Raw genomic sequence first — 26,777 nt, 5'->3', positions numbered from 1 at the left:
TGACTTACAACCTTTTGTTCAACACATCAATTGATTCCTTATAAAAGTAATAGGATCAATAAATAATCATAAAAAATGGAAACTCCTGGTTCCCCCCCAAAAAAACTTTGGGCTTAGTCACAATTTTTCGCAGGTCTACTGTCAATTCTTTAATTTATTTTATATAAGTCAATAAAGTTGGTTCTGGCTACTAGCAGCACCAATGCTCTTTCTAATATTTGAGTGGCGGCACGGTGGCGCAGTGGTAGAGTTGCGGCCTTTTAGCACTGGAGACCTGGGTTTGATCCTGACTACTGGTGCTGTCTGTACAGAGTTTGCATGTTCTCTCTGTCAATGCGTGGGTTTTCTCTGGGTGCTCGGCTTTCCTCCCATAACTCCAAAGACGTGCAGGTTTCTAGGTTTGTGTAGGAAGGAACTGTAGATGCTGGTTTCCACCAAAGATAGACACAAAATGCTAGAGTACTCTGCGGGACAGGCAGCTTCTCTGGAGGGAAGGAGTGGAAGATAGAGCAGGCCTGGCAGCATCTCTGGATAGAGACCCTTTTTCAGACTGAGAGTCAAGGGAGAGGGAGACATCGAGATGTGGAACGGTTGGGTGTGAAAACAACAGATCAAAGGGGACCACGATAAGGAAAATGTAGAATGTCAAGTCAAGTCAAGTCAATTTTATTTGTATAGCACATTTAAAAACAACCCACGTTGACCAAAGTGCTGTACATCTGATTAGGTTCCAATGGGGAAAAAAAAATGAAACATACAGTAGCACGCAAACAGTTCACAGCGCCTCCTCAATGAGCCTCAAACGCTAGGGAGTAGAAATAGGTTTTGAGCCTGGACTTAAAGGAGTCGATGGAGGGGGCAGTTCTGATGGGGAGAGGGATGCTGTTCCACAGTCTAGGAGCTGCAACCGCAAAAGCGCGGTCACCCCTGAGCTTAAGCCTAGACCGCGGGATAGTGAGTAGCCCCAAGTCGGCCGACCTGAGGGACCTGGAGTTAGAGAGGGGGGTTAGAAGATTTTTGATGTGGGGGGGGGGGGATGTCCATTTAGGGCTTTATATGTGAATAGGAGGAGCTTGAAGTTGATTCTGTACCGTACAGGGAGCCAGTGGAGAGAGGCCAGAATCGGGGTGATGTGGTCCCTTTTACGGGTACCCGTCAGGAGTCTCGCTGCGGCGTTTTGGACCAGTTGCAGGCGGGACAGGGAAGATTGGCTGATCCCAGTGTATAGGGAGTTGCAGTAGTCTAGGCGGGAGGAAATGAAAGCGTGAATGATTTTTTCTGTGTCGTCGAATTGGAGGAAAGGTTTGATTTTAGCTATGGTTCGAAGTTGGAAGAAGCTGGCTTTTACCACAGCGTTGACTTGCTTATCAAATTTTAATGCAGTGTCAAATATCATGCCGAGGTTTTTGACATGCGGTTTGACTAGGCAGGATAGACTTCCAAGACTGCCTGTTGTCAATTTGATGGATCATTGTTTGCGAAGGGGAAGGTGACAATCAGTAAAATTTAATCAGGCTGAAAGTCAAACTATTCAGGGAGTTTGGATGGGGGAGGTTATAGAGAGAAAGGAAAAGCAAGGGTTTGTAAGCTGCCCAAGCAAAATATGAAGTGCTGTTCCTTCAATTTGCATTGGGCCTCATTCTGACAGTGGAGGACTTTATGTAAAAGGATTTTACGTAAACTCACACTTATGTATGCTCACTCTCTGTGTTGGAGCTACCACCTGTGCTCCGTGATAGACCTCCCACCGTGGTCTCCACGACGGAGCTCCCCCGTGGTCTCCACGTCGGAGCTCCCACCTGGTCTCCATGCTGGAGCTCCCACCTGATCTACACGTCAGAGCTCCCCCGTTGTCTCCACGTCGGAGCTCCCACCTGGTCTCCATGTCAGAGCTCCCACCTGGTCTCCACGTCAGAGCTCCCACCTGGTCTCCACCTCGGAGCTCCCACGTGATCGACACGTCAGAGCTCCCCCGTTGTCTCCACGTTGGAGCTCCCACCTGGTCTCCATGTCAGAGCTCCCACCTGGTCTCCACCTCGGAGCTCCTACCTGATCGACACATCAGAGCTCCCCCGTGGTCTCCACATTGGAGCTCCCACCTGGTCTCCATGTCAGAGCTCCCGCCTGGTCTCCACGTCGAATAGTAAATGTAAGTGTGAGCAGTGGCACTTCCATTTCCGATTTACGTAACATCTGACTTACGCAAGGATCCGCGGGATGTAGCCGTTACTTATGTCGGGGAGCGCCTGTACATTGTTATGTGGCATCTTTATTCATTCCGCTGTCCACTACCTCTGTCACCTCCTTGAAGACTTCAGTTAGTACGGTCAGACGTGACCTACCTTTTACGCATCCACACTGGCTCTCCGTAATCAAGTGTGAGTGTTCACGGTGCTCAGAAACATTACCTTTAATTACAAGGCTGCACTCATTTCTCAACAACAGATGTCGGACCATCTGGCCTGCTATTCCCTTGTTCCCCTCTCTCACCTTTCTCAAATAACATTTTGGCATGTGCAATTTTACACTTGAAATGAACAGCTCCCAAATCGGGAGAACTTTGCAAAATCGTGGGGTACCTGCGAATGCCCTCACCCACAACCTGTGGAACCCTGGGGTGGAGGCAATTTGGGAGGAGGGATGATATGTAAGTCGTTAGCGCCAACATTTGATTCCTTGCATTTGTTACATTAATCCCCTGGATCCCATCCACATAAAACATTCATAGCTGATTCCGTGGGATATTAGACATGTTATTATCCTGTAATAAGAATACTGATGCAAAATAATGATTCCACACTTCCCAATTTCCATCGACATTATCACATTTATCAGTTATCACAGGGTTGACGATCTCCAAGCCAGTCACCTTTTCTCTGTTTGTTTTGCATTGATTTCAAATGTTTAGTTTGGAGATACAGCGCGGAAACAGGCCCTTTCGGCCCACCGGGTCCGCGCCGACCAGCGATCCCCGCATATTTAACACTATCCTACACCCACTAGGGACAATTTTTACATTTACCAAGCCAATTAACCTACAAACCTGTACGTCTTTGGAGTGCGGGAGGAAACCGAAGATCTCACAGAAAACCCACGCAGATCAAGGGGAGAACGTACAAACTCCGTACAGACGGCGCCCGTAGTCGGGATCAAACCCGGGTCTCCGGCGCTGCATTCGCTGTGAAGCAGCAACTCTACCACTGCGACACCGAGAGAAGGAATAGGTGATGATTCGGGTCGTGACCCTTCTTCAGACTGAAACGTCACCCATTCCTTCTCTCCAGAGATGCTGCCTGACACGCTGAGTTACGCCAGCATTTTGTGATACCTTCGATTCGTACCAGCATCTGCAGTTATTTTCATACACCACCTTTTTAACGTGAGCTTGTTGACATGATCAAATTTATCAGTTACTTTTGTTGATTCTCTTCAGTGAAACTATTTTGGCTTCACAAACACGCAGCCCCAACTGCACATCTCAATGTTTTACCAATCCTTTGCTGCAACCATCTCTTGACTGCACCCTTAATTAACTTTACCTACAGATTCTCCACTGCCTGCCTCTGCCTCTTGTTATTTGCACTGTTATAATTGAAAGGATTACATCCTAAGTCGCTGAATACTTTTCCCCTCTGACCAGGATCCCCATCTTTCCTGGATACTCAATAATCTGGTGCACTTTGTTCCAAATCCCTACTGAATTATAACTGCGGCTCAATAATTATTCATCATTCCCTCAAAATGAATGTATGCCTGCAGCTTAAGCAATTTGTTCCTCTGTGTAAGAAAGGTGGTTGTAATGAATGCTTTCCCAAAGGCTGAACACTCCAACATGCGTTGGTGATTTTTCTCTCATGTATCTTGAATCTCCTGGTTTAATTGTATAACATTGTTTTATTTACCTCTTGGCCGCGGTGCCTGAAACACAATTCCTGACTTTGCCCTGTTTGCTTTGGGATCATTGCGAACACCATATTTTTACTCCCGAAGTCATCTCCCGCTAAATCTTCGCAAAAGTCCAATTTATTCTCTCCGGTCGGATGAAACCAGGCCACTTTCAAAGGTGTAGAAACTCTTTCCTGCTCCACAAAATAATGCTTGTGCTGTAGGAAAACAACAACAGAAAACATAGGAAACACTCGGCTGGTCCGGCTGCATCTGGGGGAAAATAATTAGAGTCAACGCTTCGGGTTTGAGACCCTTCGTCAGACCCCCGATTAGTTTAGTTGAGTTTATTGTTGCGTGTACCAAGGTACGGTGAAAAGATTTTTGCTGTGTGTTACCCAGTCAGTGGAATGACGATACACGGTCATGGGGAGAACGTAGAAACTTTCTGTACAGAGATTCTGTACAGACAGCACCCGTAGTCGAGATGGAACCCGGGTCTCTGGCGCTGTAAGGCAGCAACTCTACCACTGTGCCTTGTGTTCTGTGATCTGTCTTTAAAAGATGGGTTTGCAATTGGACTGTGAATTTGTTTAAAAAATGTGTGTTTGTAACTGGGCAATTAGACAATTTTTCAGAGTTTGAAAGCTATTTGAAACGCATAAACATCTTGCTTTCTTCATTGGGGAATTACACTGCCATCTGCGTGCCTTATGCCTGATGCTTCTGACTCTGGTGCAGGTTTATGGTTCTGCAGAATTTGTTAGCCCTTCGTCTCAAGACAATTTCTGGAGTCAAAAGTACCATCCAGATTTCAGTCTGTCAAGAAAAATATATGTTTTTTAACTGGGTTGAACAGATGGGCATGATGATTCAATAAGAAGGAAAGGGATTTTGCTCCTGGATTATGAACATTAAATTCGCAACTCGCATTAGTTCTTTTCAAATGATATTTGCCTTTTGTTTCCCTCTGCCTCGTCATCAAGCTTGGCTTGCCTCTGCCATTCCCTTCACTACATCAAGCAGATCCTCGAAACACTCTTCCTGCACTGCTTCTCCAACGAGAATACTGCTCTGGAGAAGCTGCTGAAGGTAGGCATTGGCACTACGCGATACTCAGCTGCGAAATGGATTCCATTTGCAAGGTCTTTTGCTTTTCTGCGCATCCTTCCTCTCCGACCTTCACCGCCACCACCTGCGGTTTTATTGTGCCTTCCCAACGTTATTTCAATAGACAATAGACGTGCAGGTTCGTAGGTTAATTGGCTTCTGTAAATTGTAAATTGCCTCTAGTGTATGTAGTGTAGTGCTAGTGCATTGGGAACGCTGGTCGGAGCAGACTCGGTGGGCCGAAGGATCTGTTTCCACACTGTATCTCTAAAGTCTAAAGTCTAAAAGGTCATGATCTCAACAGCAGGCCTACTGCAACTTTCCAGATAGTTTCTCATCAGCAATTAGTTTATTTTTGCCCCCAGTATTAGACAATAGACAATAGACAATAGGTGCAGGAGGAGGCCATTCGGCCCTTCGAGCCAGCACCGCCATTCAATGTGATCATGGCTGATCATTCTCAATCAGTACCCCGTTCCTGCCTTCTCCCCATACCCCCTGACTCCGCTATCCTTAAGAGCTCTATCTAGCTCTCTCTTGAATGCATTCAGAGAATTGGCCTCCACTGCCTTCTGAGGCAGAGAATTCCACAGATTCACAACTCTCTGACTGAAAAAGTTTTTCCTCATCTCCGTTCTAAATGGCCTACCCCTTATTCTTAAACTGTGTCCCCTTGTTCTGGACTCCCCCAACATTGGGAACATGTTTCCTGCCTCTAACGTGTCCAACCCCTTAATAATCTTATACGTTTCGATAAGATCTCCTCTCATCCTTCTAAATTCCAGTGTGTACAAGCCTAGTCGCTCCACTCTTTCAACATATGACAGTCCCGCCATTCCGGGAATTAACCTAGTGAATCTACATTGCACGCCCTCGAGGTTCCTTCGTTAACCTCGCATCATCTTCAGCGCGTCAAAAATCCAACAGCATCAGCAGGTTGTTTCAATAAATCTTTATTGAGGCTTCGACATTTTGTTTTACAGAGAGCCATTCTAGTGTCGCAGGATCGCAGCACTGATGCTGAGCAAAGTACAGAGCAGATAGATGGGTTGAAACAGAGCTGGGACCAACATGTAATCTGCCTTTTATTTCCCTTAGGATTTACCCAACTTATCTTTTATCTTAAAAAAAAATGAGAGTCAGATTGCTGCGCAGAGCCACATTAGCATTTTGTTAGTTTCATTTTTGATAAATAAAAGAAACCCGTTTTATAACCCTTTTAAACATAAACATTTGGTTTATTTCGTAATTGGAAAATGTGTGAAGTGCATCCATATTGCACAGAATTCTTTTTTTGCGCAATATCTTAAATTAAATTACCTGTTATGTTAGTTCAGTGAAGATAAAGCAATGTATACTGAAGAGAGATAACTTAATCCACAATATTATTTCACCGTAAAAGCAGACCCATACTCAATAGGAAGCCATTGAGTCTAGATATTTGACTGCATTAGAGGTTTATTTTTTATCCAGCATTATGTGCCCCAATCATCAACGTCAATGTGGTTTCCCAGTCGTTTTCCCTGGCTTTGCAGTAATTTGCAGTCTTTACGATACCGTGCACTTTGGTGTGATTTCTGGGTCAGACGAATCACCCCACAACCTCAGAAACGTCAGGGGAGCACGAGAATCAGAAACAGGATCATGTCACGCAGCCCTTTGTGTCTGCCCTGTCATTTATCAAGATTGTAATGGTTCTTCAACATTAGCTCCATTTTCTTGCAGTTCGCTCGTGTGTCAGACGACATTCTGCTGTCGCTTTGCCACAGCCAGTGCCACATCCTTGCCTCTGTGGAGATCGCCCGCAGTTTCTTGCAGTGTCCCCCACATTGCCTGGTTCATATGTGTAGGAAGGAACTGCAGATGCTGGTTCACACCGAAGATAAACACAAAGTGTTGGAGTAACTCAGCGGGACCGGCAGCATCTCTGGAGAGAAGGGATGGGTGACATTTCAGGTCAAGACCCTTCTTCAGTCTGAATAATTTTTTTCAGTTGCTGATTGAATTACCTGTTATGTTAACTCAGTGAAGCTAAAGCAATGTATGAGGAAGAGAGATAACTTAATCCACAAGTTCACATATCCAAAACCACAGGTATTTATTCACAAAATGCTGGAGTAACTCAGCAGGTCAGGCAGCATCTCAGGAGAGAAGGAATGGGCGACGTTTTGGGTCGAAACCCTTCTTCAGACTGACAACCACAGGTTCACCTGCACCTCCTCCAACCTCATCTAATGTATCCGCTGTTCCAGATGTCAACTTCTCTACATCGGCGAGACCAAACGCAGGCTCGGCGATCGTTTCACTCAACATCTTCGCTCAGTCCGCCTTAACCAACCTGATCTCCCGGTGGCTCAACGCTTCAACTCCCCCTCCCACTCCCAGTCTGACCTTTCTGTCATGGGCCTCCTCCAATGTCATAGTGAGGCCCACTGCAAATTGGAGGAACAACACCTCATATTTCGCTTGTTCAGCTTACACCCCAGAGGTATGAACATTGACCTCTCTAACTTTAGATAGCTCCTCTGTCCCTCTCTTTCCCCTCCCCCTTCCTAGTTCTCCCACTGTCTTCCTGTCTCCAACTATATCCTTTCTTTGTCCTGCCTCCCCTGACATCAGTCTGAAGAAGGGTCTCGACCTGAAACGTCGCCCATTCCTTCTCTCCAGAGATGCTGCCTGACCCGCTGAGTTACTGCAGCATTTTGTGATACCTTTAACTTAATCCACAATATTTTTTCACAGTAATGGCAGACCACACTCAGCAAGAACCTATGGAGCTCTACCAATTAAGCCTAGAAATTTGACTGCATGACAGGTTACTTCAGTCTGAAGAAGGGTCTCGACCCGAGATGCCACCCATCCCTTCTCTCCAGAGATGCTGCTTGTCCCGCTGAGTTACTCCAGCATTTTGTATCTATCTACCCAGATTCATATCCAGTAGTCACTCTCTGTTTTGAATGTACTCTGGGGATTGAGGCACCACACCCATCCTGGGCGCAGAATCCGAAAGGTTCCCCACCCTCTGGGTGGAAAGGTTTTACCCTGTCTAAGTCCTAAATGAGTAAGGTGTGAAAATAAGAGATCAAAGTGGACGAGGCTCAAGGAAAATGTAGAATAGGCCATTGTTAGTTAGGCGTAGGTGACAACGAAGCATACAGAGATAAAATTTAATCAGGGGGACAGTCAGATTGGTCGGTGATCTACGCAGGGGGAGGGATAGAGAGTGAGGAACAGCAAGGGGTATTTGACGTTAGAGGCTTTTCTGATAAAAGAGGGTTCAGAAACTTGAGATAGAAACAAAAAGCCGGAGTAACTCAGCGGGACAGGCAGCATCTCTGGAGAGAAGGAATGGGTGACGTTTTGGGTCGAGATGCTTCTTCATAAACTTGAGCTTTTTCTAAGGCAGAGTTTTCCACGCCTTGCTGAACTGTAGAGAAGATTGAACATTCCACAATGTGGTGCAGCAAGACTTAGCATTAACTGCACAAATGCAAAGAGGGAGGTGATGAATGAGTATATGAACTAGCTTCATTATCTTGCCGCACACTTTGCAGGCACTGACGTATCACACTTCCTCTTGACTGTAAAGTTTAATTAGTTGAGGTTCAAATCTATTTCTCCTATGATGTATTTTGAGGCAAGTAACAATGGCAAGTCTCTGCCTAGAGTTTGTACGAAAAGGGCACAACTGGAAAGAGAGAAGCCATAAATCTAATTTCCTCTCAGAGTATATTGATCATCCATTTCCTTTATATTGATGAATACAAACTGACGTTTGAGCAATTGATGAAAATGGCCACTTCTGGAGTTAGAAATTGTAGAAGTCGATTCTGATGCTTTGAGTTATCTGAAATAATATTTACTCAAAGGTTAATTGTATTGAAGACATTTTAAAGTCACGAAGGGCGTTCAATATTATTGTTGTGCTATTTCCAGGGCTGTGTCTTCTATTGGGGGTTTACTGCATGGATGGCCTATTACATCAACCACCCTTTGTATACACCTCCCAGTAAGTACATTGTCTATTTCACAATTCAGAATTCAGCTACCACAAACTGTCTAACAATTTTTATGTTTCTTCGTGGACTGTTGGGCAGTTTATTCACTCGGAAGACAATGAGATTATTTCCCCTTTGTTTGCCCATGATGCTTTCAAGATTATTATGCTTGATGGCAGTAAGTTGAGTTTCAATAGACAATAGACAATAGGTGCAGGAGGAGGCCATTCGGCCCTTCGAGCCAGCACCGCCATTCAATGTGATCATGGCTGATCATTCTTAATCAGTACCCCGTTCCCGCCTTCTCCCCATACCCCCTGACTCCGCTATCCTTAAGAGCTCTATCTAGCTCTCTCTTGAATGCATTCAGAGAATTGGCCTCCACTGCCTTCTGAGGCAGAGAATTCCACAGATTCACAACTCTCTGACTGAAAAGGTTTTTCCTCATCTCAGTTATTTCCTCATCTCATCTACCCCTTATTCTTAAACTGTGACCCCTTGTTCTGGACTCCCCCAACATTGGGAACATGTTTCCTGCCTCTAACGTGTCCAACCCCTTAATAATCCTATACGTTTCGATAAGATCCCCTCTCGTCCTTCTAAATTCCAGTGTATACAAGCCTAGTCGCTCCAGTCTTTCAACATACGACAGTCCCGCCATTCCGGGAATCAACCTAGTAAACCTATGCTGCACGCCCTCAATAGCAAGAACATCCTTCCTCAAATTTGGTGCCTGTTTCCACACCGTATCTCTAAAGTCGAAAATCTAGGCAAACTTTGCCAAAAGTGTCGTCCAGATGCTGGAGTTAATCGGTCAGCTGTATACCTGTCCTTCCCGGGACACCCTCCTCCTTCAAGGTCCAAGGTTTAGTTATGTTTAGTTTATTATTATCATCACGTGTACTGTGGTACAATGAAACATTTTTTTGTTGCATGCTATGCAGTCAGTGAAATCACTATACATGATTACATTGATGGGCCGAATGGCATAATTCTACTCCTATCACTTATGACCTGATGACTTATTACAATAAAGCCGTCCACAGTGTGCAGATACAGGATAAAGGGTATAATGTTTTGTGCAAGATACAGTCCAGTAAAGTTGGATTAAAGATAGTTCGAAGGTCTGCAATGATGTAGATGGGAGGTCAAGACCGCTCTCTAGTTAGTGAGACGACGGTTCAGCTGCCTGATAACATCTGGGAAGAAACTGTCCCTGAATCTGGGGCGGTGCGTTTTCAAACTTCTGTACCTCTTGCCAGATGGGAGAGGGGAGAACAGGGAGTGACCAGGATAAGACCAGTCCTTGATTATGCTGGTGCCCTTGCAGAGGCAGCGGGAAGTGCAGGATGCATACAGTAAATGGTAGTGCACTGAGTTGATGAACAGAGAGACTCAAGGGTTCATGTCCATAGTTCCCGGAAATTGGTAACTTAGCTGGTGAGGAAGACATAAAGGCCCACTTGTTGTTACAGGTAAGTACGTAAAATATTAGAGTTGGGACATCACATCGGGAAGAAGGTACAGGAGCCTGAAAACTGTAACGTCCAGGGTCAGGAACAGCTTTTTCCCGACAGCCATCAGGCTATTAAACACTGCAACCTCAAATAAGCTCTGAACTACAATAGACTATTATTATTATTACTATTACTATTACTATTACTATTACTATTACTATTACTATTACTATTACTATTACTATTACTATTACTATTACTATTACTATTACTATGATTATGATTATGATGATGATGATTATTATTATTATTAATTTAAATATATATATTATTACTATTATTATTATTATTATTATTATTATTATTATTATTATTATTATTATTATTGTTATTATTGTTATTACTATTATTATTATTATTATTATTATTATTATTATTATTATTATTATTATTATTATTATTATTATTATTACTACTATTATTTTTATTACTATTAATTATTATTGTTATTACTATTATTATTGTTACTATTATTATTATTATTATTATTATTATTATTATTATTATTATTATTATTATTATTATTATTATTATTATTATTATTATTATTATTATTATTATTATTATTATTATTATTGTCATTATTATGATTATTATTATTGTTATTATTATTATTATTATTATTATTATTATTATTATTGTTATTATTATTATTATTATTTACAGTGTACTATGTTTGCATATTCTGTTGTGCTGCAGCAAGTAAGAATTTCATTGTTCTATCTGGGACACACGACAATGAAACACTCTTGACTCTCTTGACTCTTGACATGACAACTTACCGAAACACTGATTGGGCCACACATGGAGTATTGTGTGGGGCTATAGTCACCATAAGCAGATTGTGGTTGCCATGGAGAAAGTAAAACGGCACGGTAGCGCAGCGGTAGAGTTGCTGTTTTACAGCGAATGCAGCGCCGGAGACTCAAGTTCGATCCTGACTACGGGTGCTGCACTGTAAGGAGTTTGTACGTTCTCCCCGTGACCTACGTGGGTTTTCTCCGAGATCTTCGGTTTCCTCCCACACTCCAAAGACGTACAGGTATGTAGGTTAATTGGCTGGGTAAATGTAAAAATTGTCCCTAGTGGGTGTAGGATAGTGTTAATGTACGGGGATCACTGGGCGGCACGGACTTGGAGGGCCGAAAAGGCCTGTTTCCGGCTGTATATATATGATATGATATGATAAAACGGAAAAATAGACGCCGCAGGTGGAGTAACTCAGCGGGACAGGCAGCATCTCTGGAGAAAAAGGATGGGTGACGTTTTGGGTCGAGACCCTTCTCCAGGCTGAAGAAACGCCACCCAACCTTTTGCTCCAGTGTAGTGTTGTTGTACATCTCTCACACGGGACCTTTAACTGGGCAGCACGGTGAGGAGAGCAACAGAGACCCGGGTTTGGTCCTGACTACAGGTGCTGTCTGTACGGGATTTGTACCTTCTCCCTGTGACCGCTTGGGTTTTATCGTGGTGTTCCGGTTTCCTCCCGCATTCCCAAGGTGTGCAGATCTGTAGGTTAATTGGCTTCTGTAAATTGCCGCTAGCGTGTAGGATGCAAAACTGGGATAACACAGAACTAATGTGAACAGGTGATCATTGGTCAGCGTGCAATCAGTGGGCCGAAGGGCGGCCTGTTATCACACTGTAACTCTAAACTAAACTAAACTAAACTGCACCATCTTGGGATTATTGCCGTGTCAGGAGGACATCACACATGGCTCCTGACGAAGGATCTCGACTCGAAACGTCCCCCATTCCTTCTCTCCGGAGACGCTGCCTGTCCCGCTGAGTTACTCCAGCATTTTGTGTCTATCTCCTGACATTGGTTCCCTTCAGTGACAGCCCCTTGGCATAGGTACCCTTCTGGTGGCCATTTCTTCCACTCCATAGACTTTGTGGGTCACCAGATACTTGGTTTCCAACTGGAAGGACATACATAGAACTTAAAACAATACAGCACAGGAACCGGCCATGTGGCCAACAATGTCTGGGCCGAACATGATGCCAAGGTATACTAATCTCATCAGTTTGAATCTGAAGAGAATCACTATCCAAAATTTCAAGAGTCAAGAGTGTTTCATTGTCGTGTGTCCCAGATAGAACAATGAAATTCTTACTCGCAGCAGCACAACAGAATATGTAAACATAGTACACTGTAAACAATCTCATCAATGAGAAAAAGAGGTCTGTGTAGAGAGATATCTACACACATATACGTACAGATAAAAACCAAACAAACAATAATAGAGGCGGCACGGTGGCGCAGCGGTAGAGTTGCTGCCTTACAGCGAATGCAGCGCCAGAGACTCAGGTTCGATCCTGACTATGGGCGCCGTCTGTACGGAGTTTGTACGTTCTCCGCGTGACCTGCGTGGGTTTTCTCCGAGATCTTCGGTTTCCTCCCACACTCCAAAGACGTACAGGTATGTAGGTTAATTGGCTGGGCAAATGTAAAAATTGTCCCTAGTGGGTGTAGGATAGTGTTAGTGTGCGGGGAGAACGCTGGGAGGCGCGGACCCGGTGGGCCGAAGGGCCTGTTTCTGCGCTGTATCTCTAAATCTAAAACCTAAATCTAAATAATAGTGCAATGCTAATAATAATAGTCCATGTTGTTCAGAGATTATTTGATGGTGTAATGTTTAATAGTTTAATGGCTGTGGGGCCAAAACTTTTCATAAAGTCATAAGGTCATAAAAAATAGGAGTAGAATTAGGCCATTCGGCCCACCAAGTCTACTCCGCCATTCAATCATGGCTAATCTATCTCTCCCTCCTAACCCCATTCTACTGCCTTCTCCCTATAACCTGTGACACCTGTGCTGATCAAGAATTATTTTCTTGATCTCGAAAGAGTTTTCCTGATCCTGGACGTTACAGTTTTCAGGATCCTGTACCTTCTTCCCGATGGCAGGGGTGAAATGAGTGTGTGTGGCCAGGGTGGTGTGGGTCTCTGAACATTCCTTCCCCATTGCTACACCAAAACCTTAGACTTCCCGACATGATGGGAGTACCTTCACACAAATTTAGAAACAATGCTCCATTGTACTCGGCTTGTACTCGCTGGAATTTAGAAGATTGAGGGGGGATCTTATAGAAATTTACAAAATTCTTAAGGGGTTGGACAGACTAGATGCAGGAAGATTGTTCCCGATGTTGGGGAAGTCCAGAACAAGGGGTCACAGTTTAAGGATAAGGGGGAAGTCTTTTAGGACCGAGATGAGAACCGTTCTTTTCACACAGAGAGTGGTGAATCTGTGGAATTCTCTGCCACAGAAGGTAGTTGAGGCCAGTTCATTGGCTATATTTAAGAGGGAGTTAGATGTGGCCCTTGTGGCTAAAGGGATCAGGGGGTATGGAGAGAAGGCAGGTACGGGATACTGAGTTGGATGATCAGCCATGATCATATTGAGTGGCGGTGCAGGCTCGAAGGGCCGAATGGCCTACTCCTGCACCTGTTTTCTATGTTTCTATGAAGGTAGACAATAAAAGCTGGAGTAACTCAGCAGGACGGGCAGCATCTCTGGAGAGAATGAATGGGTGACGTGACGGGTCGAGACCCTTCCAAAGCGTTAGCCGTCATCACCTTCCCAAGGGCAACTACTGCCGCGTGGCTGCGAAATAATAAAGCAACTTTTCTGTTGTCACTCAAAATGAATTAAAAATAACGCCTGAGGGAAATACTCATGGCAACAAAAGGTCTCTTTCACCTCGGTGTTCATCTCAACACTACAAAGGCCAGGTCAGTGCCTGTTTGGCAATTTGCAGATTTCTTCGAGGGAAGACACATGCATTATGTTTCGCCCACAAACAAGCAAGCCACAGATCGGATTTGAAATGGCCCAACTGTGCGTAACCTAATTGGCACAGTAAAATCCACCCATCATTGGAGACAATTTAAAACCCCCCCCTGTACATAAAACTACTTATGAAATATTTGTCGTGATAAACGTTTCTCTTCTCCGCTCTCCGAAGAAATAAAATCGGCCCCATTATGTCGCTCACGGGAAGTTCTGTGAAAGGCATTATGGAATGTGTAAGAATCCAGTAAATTACCTGTGGTAACCACAAATTACCTGTGGATATAGTTGTGCCTCTGAGAAGTCGACTGAAAGATTGTCCATGGCAGGTCCCGGAGATTAAGTGATTCTCTCTCACAAGAAGTCTTTGTCAGGTTCTACCGAGTTCCTTGCATTAGCTTAAATCAAGGATTAATCTTGAGCCGACAGTAAATATTATTTAAAGTCACAACACAGCCACAGATGGGAAACATATTGCCTGTGCACGCAGCTAAATTGAGACGAATCTCAAATGTGTTCTCAAAGCTAACTGCTGGCACATGCCTCTCCTGAGATCGGAATGGAATGTGAATAGATCTTGCCACTGTCCCACAGCGCAAGTGTTGCCCACACAACAACATATCCCCAGTTTGGAATACAGCCATTCCTTCTGCTTCCCCAAACCCCCAAAGACGCAAAATACATACTCTGTGAAGCTCCGTCCACACACAGAAAGGTTCACATTAACTTTTACGCAGCCTCATCTTTACAAAATAAAAAAAAAAGGAAGACTTGTATTTATATTGGGCCTTCATATTACAGATATTGAATATAAGAATAAAACACAAAGCATGTCGGACGGAACAGCAGATGCTGGTTTACACCGAAGATAGACACAAAGAGCTGGAGAAACTCAGTGGGTCGGGCAGCATCTCTGGAGAGAAGCTGCCTGTCCCGCTGAGTTACTCCACCTTATACGTTAGGTATGTGCTCTAGTGTTGGACCCTGGGAAAATTATTCTGACTGTCTACCCTATCTGTGCCTCTCATTATTGTACGTGCCTCTTTCAAGTCTCCCCTCAACCTCTGACATTCCAGAGAAAACAATCCAAGTCTATCCTATCTCTCCCTGTAGCTGAAACCTCATTTTTGTAAACCTCTCTGCACCCTAACAATTTAATCCAGGCAGCATTCTGGTAAACCACAGTCTAATCTAGGCAGTATTCCGACGAACCTCCTCTGCACCCTCTGCAATTCTCGCGACATAAAAAGCAAATAAATAAAAGCTCGCAAATAAAAAGAAGCTGATCTATTCACATTCCATTCCGATCTCAGTGGATCGGGCAGCATTTAGCAAGGCAATGGACAGATGGTAGTTTGGGTCGTGACCCTTTCTTCAGTTTCAAGAAGGATTCCCATTTGAAATTTTGCATATCCAGGCAGCGTCCGTGGAGGATACGGATAGGTGTCGTTTCGAGTTGGGACCCTTCCTCAAACTGAATAAGGGCGCCGACCTGAAAAGTCATCTCTCCATTCCCTCCACAGAAGCTGCCTGACCCATATGGATATGCAAAGTTTCAAGTAGAAACCCTTTAAAGTTCCTAGGGGCAACATGGTGGCGCAGCAGTAGAGTCGCTGCCCAACAGCGCTTGCAGCACCAGAGTCCCAGGTTCAATCCCGACTAAGGGGGCTGTCTGTACGGAGTTTGTACGTTCTCCCCGTAACCGCATGGGTTTTCTTAGAGATCTTCGGTTTCCTCCCACACTCCAAAGACGTACAGGTTTGTAGGTTAATTGGCTTGGTATAAATGTAAATTGTCCCTAGTGTGTGTAGGGTCGTGTTAATGCGCGGAGATCGCTGGTCCGTGCGGACTCGGTGGTCCGAAGAGCCTGTTTCCGTGCTGTATCTTTAAACTAAAACTAAACATTCCCTCCCCAGAACCTGCCTGATCCATTGAGTTACTTCAACGTTTTGCATTTTACTCAAGATTCCACCATCTGAAGTTCCTTGTGTCTCCATTGAATATAAGAGACAGGATGTGATGTTGCAGTTTTGAGAAACATTGGTCAGGCTGCAGTTGCATGATTGTCTGCAGTTCAGGCGCCACACTATAAGAAGGATGCAAACACATTAGGGTACAGAAAATATTCACGAGAAGCTTGCTGGATTAGAGGGCTTGATTTATAAAGGGAAATTGGATAGGCTGATTCTGTTTTCACGGAAGAAAAAGGCCAACTGAGCGGAGATTTGATAAGAGGCATGAGAGGCGAAAGTCAGGTAAATAGTCAATGTTTAAAGTGAGAGAGAAGAGATTTAAAGGGGGTTAAAGTGGTAAATTTTGCACGCAAATAATAGCTGGTATCTGCAATGAACTAACAGAGGTGGTGGCGGAAGTAGGAACAGTAACACCATTAAAGATGCATTTGCAGAGATCACAAGGTCATAAGGTCATAAGCAATAGGAGTAGAATTAGGTCATTCGGCTCATCAAGTCTAGTCCGCCATTCAATCATGGCTGATCTATCTCTCCCTCCCAACCCCATTCTCCTGCCTTCTCCCATAACCCCTGACACCTGTACTAATCAGGAAATATATGTAGAAAGGAACTGCAGATGCTGGTTTACACTGAAGATAGACACAAATTGCAGCAGTAACTCAGCAGGACAGGCAGCATCCCTGGATAGAAGGAATGGGTGATGTTACGGGTCGAGACCCTTGTTCAGACTGTAGGTATGTGATAGAACAAGGCATGGAGGGATATGGAATTAAAGTAGGCAAGTGAGGTTAATATAGATAGGCATAATGCTTGGCATGGACATGGTGAGCAGAAGCTCTTCATGGGCAATTTTTCATTCAGAGGTTGTGTAGCACCTTAAACAGCAAGCAGATATCAAATGAAATAGCTTCTTCTGGAAAAAGGATAGTCTGATAAACAGTCCCGATCCAAAACATTGTCTGTCCTTTTCCCTCCACAGATGTTTGCTGGCCCACTGAGTACCTCCAGCACTTTGTGTTGTGTGTTGGCTTAAAATCTTCAAGTGTTCAAGTCAGGAGATGTTTGGATCAGTGACCGCTGTGGTAGCAAAGCCTGACGTTGTCCAACATAGTTTCCCGTGATAGTTTCATATTTTCCCCCCAAACGCTGCAAAGATTTCGTGACTTTAACATCACCAGAGATCCAGTGTACTTGGTATTTTGTGGTTTTGTGTTTTTAAGACTGTTGGCAGATCAATTTCCCTCCTGGGATAAATAAAGTTCTAATCGTATCGTAACGTATTGTGACAAAGCAATGCCAAGTTTCAGTCATTTGTTTCGGCGCCTTATCATTCATTCCTCCCAAACTTAATCCGATGACAGAAGAAATTATCTGCCAAGTGGCATTTCGGGGAAATTTATGTCAAATAAAATAGCCCCAGTTGTCGAAGCACGAGATCGATATTGGACATTTCTTTGCAGTACAGGTTTGAGATGCATTTAATAAGACTGAACAGTGCAGGTCACCCACCAGGAAGTATGGATTTACAAGCTATAGGAGTAGAATTAGGCCATTCGGCCCATCTAGTCTACTCTGCCGCTCAATCATGGCTGATCTCTGCCTCGTAATCCCATTTTCCTGCCTTCTCCCCTTAACCCTTGACACCCTTTCTAATCAGGAATTTGTCTATCTCTGCCTTACTGACTTGGTCTCCACAGCCCTCTGTGGCAATGCATTCCACAGATTAACTACCCTCTGACTAAAGAAGTTCCTTCTCACCACCTTTCTAAAAGAGCGCCCATTGATTCTGAGACTAAGACCTCAGGTCCTAGACTCTCCCACCAGTGGAAACATCCTTTCCACATCCACTCTATCCATGCCTTTCATTATTCTGTATGTTTCAATGAGGTCCCCCCTCAACCTTCAAAACTCCAGCGAGTACAGGCCCAGTGTTGTCAAATGCTCATCATATGCTAACCCACTCATCCCTTGAATCAATGGGATTCTGTGGAAATCTGTGGAATTCTCTGCCTCAGAGGGCATCTGTGGAATTCTCTGCCTCAGAGGGCAGTGGAGGCCAATTCTCTGAATGCATTCAAGAGAGAGCTAGATAGAGCTCATAAGGATAGCGGAGTCAGGGGGTATGGGGAGAAGGCAGGAACGGGGTACTGATTGAGAATGATCAGCCATGGTCACATTGAATGGTGGTGCTGGCTCGAAGGGCCGAATGGCCTCCTCCTGCACCTATTGTCTATTGTCTATTGATCTTGGAGAGAATGCAAAACCAGCTTTTCTCACAGTAAGTTACGTGAAAGACTGTTGAAGCTATGCCAGCAAAACCCGTAAAGCAGAGATGGTTTGGGAAAAATAATGAGAGTTGGCATTATTAATAAATAATTGATGAATTGAATTATCCAGTGGGGGGAGGGGGGAGGAATGCAGAACATTTGCTTTTGCAAAGATTGCCCTTCACGGGGCAATTTTTCATTCGGAGGGTGTGTAGCTCCTTCAACCATCAGCAGATTTCAAATGAAACAACTTCTTCTAGCAGGTCGTTCCAGATAAGTTTCAATGAAACAAATAACACTTACATGGAACGAGCTGCCCTCGAAGAAGCCATAGAAGCAGATACAATTATGACTTTCAAAAGATATTTGGACAGATATAGGGATCGGATGTGTTCAGCGGGTGATGTGCCAAATGCAGGCAAATGGGACTATCCCAACGTGCCAACTTGGGTAGACACAAAATGCTGGAGTAACTCAGCGGGTCAGGCAGCATCTCAGGAGAGAAGGAATGGGTGATGTTTCGGGTCGAGACCCTTCTGCAAACAGATGTCAGGGGAGGGGGCGGGACAAAGATAGGATGTGGACGGAGACAGGAAGACTGGTAGGAGAACTGGGAAGGGGATGGGGATAGAGAGGGAAAGCAGGGACTACCTGAAGTGGAAGAAGTCAATGTTAAAACCGTTGGGGTGTAAACTTGGGTTTGGGTTTGGCAGGATAAGGTGGGCCAAAGGGCCTGTGAGCTCAATTACTCTATTACTTTGGAATTTATTCACAAAATGCTGGAGTATCTTAGCAGGTCAGGCAGCATCTCAGGAGAGAAGGAATGGGTGACGTTTCGGGTCGAGACCCTGCTTCAGACTGAAGAAGAGTCTCGACCCGAAACGTCACCCATTCCTTCTCTCCTGAGATGCTGCCTGACCTGCTGAGTTACTCCAGCATTTTGTGAATAAATACCTTCGATTTGTATCAGCATCTGCAGTTATTTTCTTACACTACCTATTACTTTGGAAAATGTATGCATCTTTTAAAGTGTCAACAGAACTATAATTGGCCAAATGACTTACTCCTATCTGTGTTTAGTTTAGTTTAGTTTAGAGATACAGCGCGGAAACAGGCCCTTTGGCCCACCGAGTCCGCATCAACCAACGATCCCAGCACATTAACGCTATCCTACACCCACTAGGGACAATTTAACATTTACGCCAAGCCAATTAACCTTCAAATCTGCACATCTTTGGAGTGTGGAAGGAAACCGAAGATCTCGGAAAAAACCCACGCGGTCACGGGGAGAACGGACAAACTCCGTAGCTGTAGTTGGGATCCGGGCCTGTGGCACTGTAAGGCAGTAGCTCTACTGCTAAGCCACCACTTTATTAAACAGGAATTTGGAGAGTGGGACAAAGAAAATATTTTTCAGTGCGTCTGCTCTCAGACAGCAAACCAGTTCCAGCTGGTTCAGTACTCAACGTAACACGATTACTTCGGGATTATCCTTCAAGGCTTATGCACCCATTAGTACATGAGTATCATATTTTAGTTCATTCTTAAGTACTGAAACAAACTCCATACAGACAGCACCCGTGGTCAGGATCGAACCCGGGTCTCCGGCGCTGCAAGCGCTGTAAGGCAGCAACTCTACCGCTGCGCCACCTGTGATTTTTGATGGGTTTGCATATATTGCAAAAGAGGACAGAATGCAATCAGCTTAGCAGGCCTACGTAGACAGTTTCTCTGTAAATATAACCAAACAAATCATTAATGGAAAGACAAGTTATCAGAGAAATTGACAAAAAAAGCACTGAGCAAATGGTGAGGGGAGCTCTGGGTATCAAGCAGAAATCTTAATTTTGGATTCACGCCAGTTTTAACATTCAGATATACGTATATAAGATTAACAAAAGCTAATGCAGGACTGGGAATGATTTAGATTTTTAATTTAGCCAATTGTTTTGGGAATTCCATCTCAGTTTTTGAATTTTAAAATGGAATCCGTCATTAAAGTCGTAATTAGACCAAGATTTGCTCCCACAGTGTATCACTCAGATTTCCCTTTCAATTGTCACGAGCAACTCTGTAGTAATTTGGGCTTTCAATGGTAACCTTTGAGGATTAAGGTAATGAGCCATAATTTGCTGTGCTAAGACACTTAATGATGTGTGCAATTGCTGAGACTTGCTCTTGCATATTTTGGATTGTACAGCCTTTTACAAGGCTCGTTGTTGGCAGATCACTTTGGTAACAGAAAAAAATCATTCCAGTTCTGGCCAGTTACCGATTTGTTACCAGTTGGTAAAGTCTAGGGAAAGATAAAAATGGGATCTAGAAGCAAGGGTAAACATTTTAAAAGAGTGAACAAATAATCCCTTGAACAAACAGCAGATGTCTAATCATGTACAGTCTTTCCACTGACTGGTTGGCACGCAACAAAAGCTTTCACTGTACCTCGGTGCACGGGACAATAAACTAAACTCAATTCAAAACTCACTTCTGAAGAAGGGTCTCGACCCGAAACGTCACCCATTCCTTCTCTCCCGAGATGCTGCCTGACCTGCTGAGTTACTCCAGCATTTTGTGAATAAATACCTTCGATTTGTACCAGCATCTGCAGTTATTTTCTTATATATCAAAACTCACTTAACTCCGGTGAAACAAATGAAAGAAATAGAGGGCCAGAGCCCTGGGTTTGATCCTTATTACAGTTGCTGCCTGTACAGAGATTGTACGTTCTTCCCGTGACTGCGTGAGTTTTCTCCAAGTGCTCCAGTTTCCTTCCACACTCCAAAGACCTACATGTTTGTAGTTTAATTAAAAAAATAATAAAACTGTCCCTAAGTGTGTAGGATAGTGTTAGTGTGTGGGGATCGCTGGCTGGCGTGGACTCTGTGGGCCGAAGAGCCTGTTTCCAAGCTGTATCACCAAACTAAACTAAATAAAACTGAATCTTCTACTGTGGGCCAGTTCAGTTAGAAATAAAATCAGATTTCTTGTGCAAATTGGAAAATTCTCATTTTATTCATTCATTCTTTCTGGTTTAAACTCTTTCTCCTTCATGCAGTGTTTCACGATTGATCACATTAGTATTCTGTTTGAGAATCTAGAAATATTATACAATATTTTCAACTCTCTGTATTTGAAGAGAGTTAAATGGAATAATCGACATTTACAGAAGTAGAAAGGCATAGTGTTTCAATTTGCTGTTCTTTCTGATTTATTGACATGATTTCAGCCAGCCTGAAGCGGGATGCCAACATTTATTGTTTTATTTATTTCTTCTAGGCTTTGGTAATAGACAAGTCATGCCAGCTCTGGTCTGTTTTCTGGTATGTACAAAGCGATCTTATGACACATCTATTTGATATGCTTGATATTGTCTACATTTTACCTCATTCATTTGATGAAATGTAAAAGCAGTGCCTTACGTTTGCAAAGAATTTGGACTTTAGACTTTAGCGATGCATTGCGAAAACAGCCCTTCGGTCCATCGAGTCCGCGCCGACCAGCGATCACCCTGTACACTGCCCGACACACACTGGGGACAATTTTACAACTTACCAAACCCAACAAAACTTACAAACCTGCACATCTTCGGAGTGTGGGAAGAAACTGGAGCACCCCAAAAAAAAACACATGGTCACAGGGAGAACGTACAAACTCCGTACAGACAGCATCCGTGGTCAGGATCGAACCTGGATCTCTGGCGCTGTAAGGCTGCAACTTTACCGCTGCGCCACTGTGTCAATTATTGCAGACATGAAATATGACAGGAGTCTGAGGGAGGATCTCGACCTGAAATGTCACCCATTCCATCTCCCCAGTGATGCTGTCTGTCCCACTGAGTTACTCAACCATTTTGTGTCTGTCTTCGGTTTAAACCAGCATCTGCACTTCCTTCTTACGCATGAAATATTAACTGTTTTGCTTTATATAGATACATTCTATCTGGGAGTTTACTGCTGTTTCTGGTTTCATTTCAGTGCTCCAGCAACTACTGGTTTAGATTTTCCTTTATCGCCATTCATTCGACCCATTTCCTCCTTCAATTCCACATTCTTCGCCATCCTCGTTCCTCAGTTCCCTTAGGATCCAAAATCTATCGTCCTCTGCCCTGCACGGACCACTTGTTGATCTTCCACACCCCTCAGGAATAAAGAATTCTAAAAATTCATGGCCCTTTGGATGAAGAAATTCTCACCTTGCTTCGACCAACCACTTGTATTGAGATTGTTAGCGCAACTTCTAGACTTTTGCAGTAAGATACATATCAAACATTTACACAATGTATTTGTTTCCCTCGGCTCATTCTTACTCACCTACTGGAAGTTTGATAGAATGTACTCTTCTAATGGCAATGGCATTTTATTTTGTTTTCTGGGATTTTTATTAGACGATGTGACTGCAAGCTTTGCTAAGAAATTATTCATGTCGGGTCACAAAAATATTACAATTAAGGTTAGTTCCGCACGGCGATCAGATTACACCTTGTCCTTGTCATAAAGGTGTAATGTCGTAGAGAACAGCACAGACTTGGGAAGAAGCGGGACAACAGTGGCACGATGAATGATTAAAGAAGGCAGGAATGAGAGTTGTGTAATTTATAACAGGCATCTGACCCAGGAAGATTGGATGAAGCCTTGATATAACTCACTGGCATCATTTGTTTTAATAATGTATGAGTTGAATTTTATGAGAGAGTTTTATTGTGCTTTTACTCAGCCATAGGCTGATCCATTGTTTATATCTGATGGCAGCGAACATACCTGGGTTTTAGGCAAGTGCAAGCTTCATTTGGAATGCGATTTGGTTGTGGCACTTGGCTCTCTGCATTTTGCAGGAATGCATATCAACTCCTACTTACTTCAAAGAGCTACCTGCTGTTCCGGCACAGGTTGTAGGAAGGTACTGCAGATGCAGGTTTACACCGAAAGTAGACACAAAATGCTGGAGTAATTCAGCGGGACAGGCAGCATCTCTGGAGAGAAGGAATGGGTGACGTTTTGGATCTGAAGAAGGGTCTCGACCCGAAACGTCACCGAGATTTTTTTTTTAGATTTAGAGATACAGCGCGGAAACAGGCCCTTCGGCCCACCGGGTCCGCGCCGCCCAGCGATCCCCGCACATTAACACTATCCTACACACACTCGGGACAATTTTTACATTTTACCCAGTCAATTAACCTACAAACCTGCACGGCTTTGGAGTGTGGAAGGAAACCGAAGATCTCGGAGAAAACCCACGCAGGCCACGGGGAGAATGTACAAACTCCGTACAGACGGCGCCCGTAGTCAGGATCGAACCTGAGTCTCAGGCGCTGCATTCGCTGTAAGGCAGCAACTCTACCGCTGCCACCGTGCCGCCCTCTCCAGAGATATTGCCTGTCCTGCTGAGTTACTCCAGCATTTTGTGTCTATCTTTGGTTTTGACACTAGTGTACGGGTGTTTAACATTCTATGGCAGACTTATTTAAAAAACATAAATTAAAGTTAAATCAATTTTGCATGGATTGGTGTGCGTCATCTGCTGTTTATCCCAAAACATGACATGGAGCAGCATGGTGGTGCAGAGGTAGACTTGCTGCCTTACAGCGCCGGAGACACGGGATCGATTCCAACTACGGGTGCTGTCTGTAAGGAGTTTGTACCTTCTCCCCGTGACCTGCGTGGGTTTCTTCGGTGTCCAAAGAGGTACAGGTTTGATCAGCTTTGATATAAGTGTAAATTGTCCCTAGTTTGTGTAGGATAGTGTTAATGTGTGGGGATCGCTTGTCGGTGCGATTTCGGTAGGCCGAGGGGCCTGTTTCCGCGCTGTATCTCTAAACTAAACTAAACTAATCTAAACGACCCCTCCTTGCCCTATGCACCTTCATTTTGTTTTTTCTCCTTCGTTCCTCTTGTCTTAAGGTAAAGGTTCAGTAGGACAATTGACCACCTTTGCTGAGGCCATACATTGATTATTAGACCAGAGCATAGAACAGTACAGCAGAAGGACTGATCCTTCGGCCCACAATATCATGATGCGAAGACCATCACTTATGTGCCATCACTTATATAACCCATATCCCTCCGTTCCCTGCATATCCATGTGCCTATTCAAACGTCTATTAAATGCCACTAATGTATCTGCTTCAACCACTACCCCTGGCAGTGCGTTCTAGGCATTTAGCACCCAATGTGCAAAGAACGTTGCCCCACACATCTACTTTAAGGTTCTTAATGTACAAACCATGACCAGATGTGCCACAGTGAGCTCTTTGACTATGTGAACTGTCATAATCAAATCCATCTTTATTCTGTGGTTGGTTTTCACAGATAAATCCATTTCTTCAGGACTTCAGTAAGAGTCTTATTATAGCCACTTAGGCCATTGTTTAGGTGACTACAGGTGACCAGGCTGTCGCCACACAGTCGCCGGGGTGTCACCTGTACGGTCGTGAGTCGTCTCCAAAGAGTCGTAACGTTTTTCTGGCCGACGTTGGAATGTTTAAACATTTTCAGCGACTGTTGGTTTGACGTCAATGAGCGTAGCTTGACATCTCCTGACGTGGGCGCTGTCGTAGGTTGTCACCAAGTGACGTAGGTTGTCGCCGGTGCTGACTTCGGTGAATTCCATTGGGGACTACCTCCGTCAACCGGCGACAGGTACCGGCGTCAAAACCGGAGGCCAAAACGACGTGAATTGTCTTCAGTTGTCGCTGACACGTTCGTAGCTTGTCGCGGATGGACGTAGGTTGACTTCGGTTGTCGTAGGATGTCGCCTGTGTGGTCGTAGGTTGTCGTAGGTGCGGTCGTAGGTGGACGTCCTAAGTCGCGACGACTGGGTCGCGGGTTATCGGTAGCTTGCCGTAGCTTGACGTCGACTAGGTGCACATTCCTATATTCTCTATTCTCTGAGCTAGGGTCGCAAGCAAAGATACTAGAGGAACAAGATGGACCACTCCGTTGAAATCGCCTATACTGAAGTGTCGTACGCAAAGGAGCCATTTTAGTAGGCAAAACCCGCCGTTCGTTATGCCTCTCGCAGTGGCCATTTTAGTAGGCAAAACGTTATGCCTCTCGCAGTGTAGTCAGTGTTTTGGGGGAACAGTATGTGTGATGGTACCATTAAAATGCAGAATATATCTCATCTATCAATTCACAGATTTTTGTTATTTTTCTTTTTAAATGTTTCTGCAAGTTTCTGCCTACTAAAATGGCGTCATGACTTAGGGTCGAGTGGTCTATCTTGTTTCTATAGTGTCTATGGTCCCAAGGCACTGAGGGCAGGTTATGGTCCACTGAATCACAATCACATACAAAAAGACAGGCCATTTCATTTCTCAGTAGCTATGTACTTCTTCAGCTCACTGAATCCCAAGAGAAGTCCCGGTCTTGCACCTGGAAGGATTTCAGCTCGCAAGTTTTTTTTTCACAGGAAAGGATTAGTCCAAATCGCTTCCACAACTCTTCAGAATTAACAATTTATACGGCAGCTGAGTTCCCACGATGCATGGTTGAATTAAGGACCACTTTAACACGTGAAGATACTAAGTTTAGAGTCAAGATTCAAGATTCAAGATTCAATTTATTGTCACATGTACCAATTAAGGTACAGTAAAATTTGAGTTACCATACAGCCATACGAAGTAAAAAGCAACAAGACACACAGCCACACAAAATAAAATTTACCATAAACATCCACCACAGCCGATTCCACATTCCTCACTGTGATGGAAGGTAATAAACTTCGATCAGCTTCCTCTTTGTTCACCCGCAGTCGGGGCTGTTGAACCATCCGCAGTCGCCGCTGCCGACTGTCCGAGGCCCTCGCGTCGGGATGATCGAAACTCCTCGCGTCGGGACGGTTGAAACTCTCTCCGCGGCGTGGAGCTCCCGAGTCGGCCTCTTCTCACCAGAGACCGCGGGCTTCACGGTGTTAAAGTCCACAGGCCCCGTGGTTGAAGCTCTCCACAGTCGATCCTCGGCAAAGGATCGCAGCTCCACGATGTTAAAGTCCATGCCACGCCCGCGGCATGAAGCGCCGGGCCGGTCTCCCTGAAAGGCCGCCAACTCCTTGATGTTAGGCCGCAGTGGGGACAGAGATACGATACAAAAATCGCATCTCTGTCAAGGTAAGAGATTGAAATAAAAAGTTTCCCCCAATTCCCCCCACCCCCCATATAAAACAAACCAAGAAACACTAAGACATACTTTAATATATACTTAAAATAATAATAAAACAATAGAAAGGACAGACAG

The 26,777-nt window shown here is 44.3% G+C and overlaps 1 protein-coding gene across 1 annotated transcript in view; it reads left to right on the top strand.

Annotated features, from left to right (window-relative positions):
- LOC144592318 (trans-2,3-enoyl-CoA reductase-like) overlaps positions 1-26,777 on the top strand; it is a 111,583-nt gene that overhangs the window by 65,957 nt on the left and 18,849 nt on the right. Inside the window, exons 6-8 of the mRNA XM_078396847.1 lie at positions 4,872-4,977; positions 8,932-9,004; positions 21,823-21,866. Of these exons, the coding sequence (XP_078252973.1) occupies positions 4,872-4,977; positions 8,932-9,004; positions 21,823-21,866 (223 nt within the window). The remainder of the gene's footprint in view (positions 1-4,871; positions 4,978-8,931; positions 9,005-21,822; positions 21,867-26,777) is intronic.

Source organism: Rhinoraja longicauda, chromosome 3 (genome assembly GCF_053455715.1).
Source record: "Rhinoraja longicauda isolate Sanriku21f chromosome 3, sRhiLon1.1, whole genome shotgun sequence".
NCBI lineage: Eukaryota > Metazoa > Chordata > Chondrichthyes > Rajiformes > Arhynchobatidae > Rhinoraja > Rhinoraja longicauda.
Note: the sequence above shows the minus strand (reverse complement) of the source record. Positions and strands in the feature narration are given on the sequence as shown.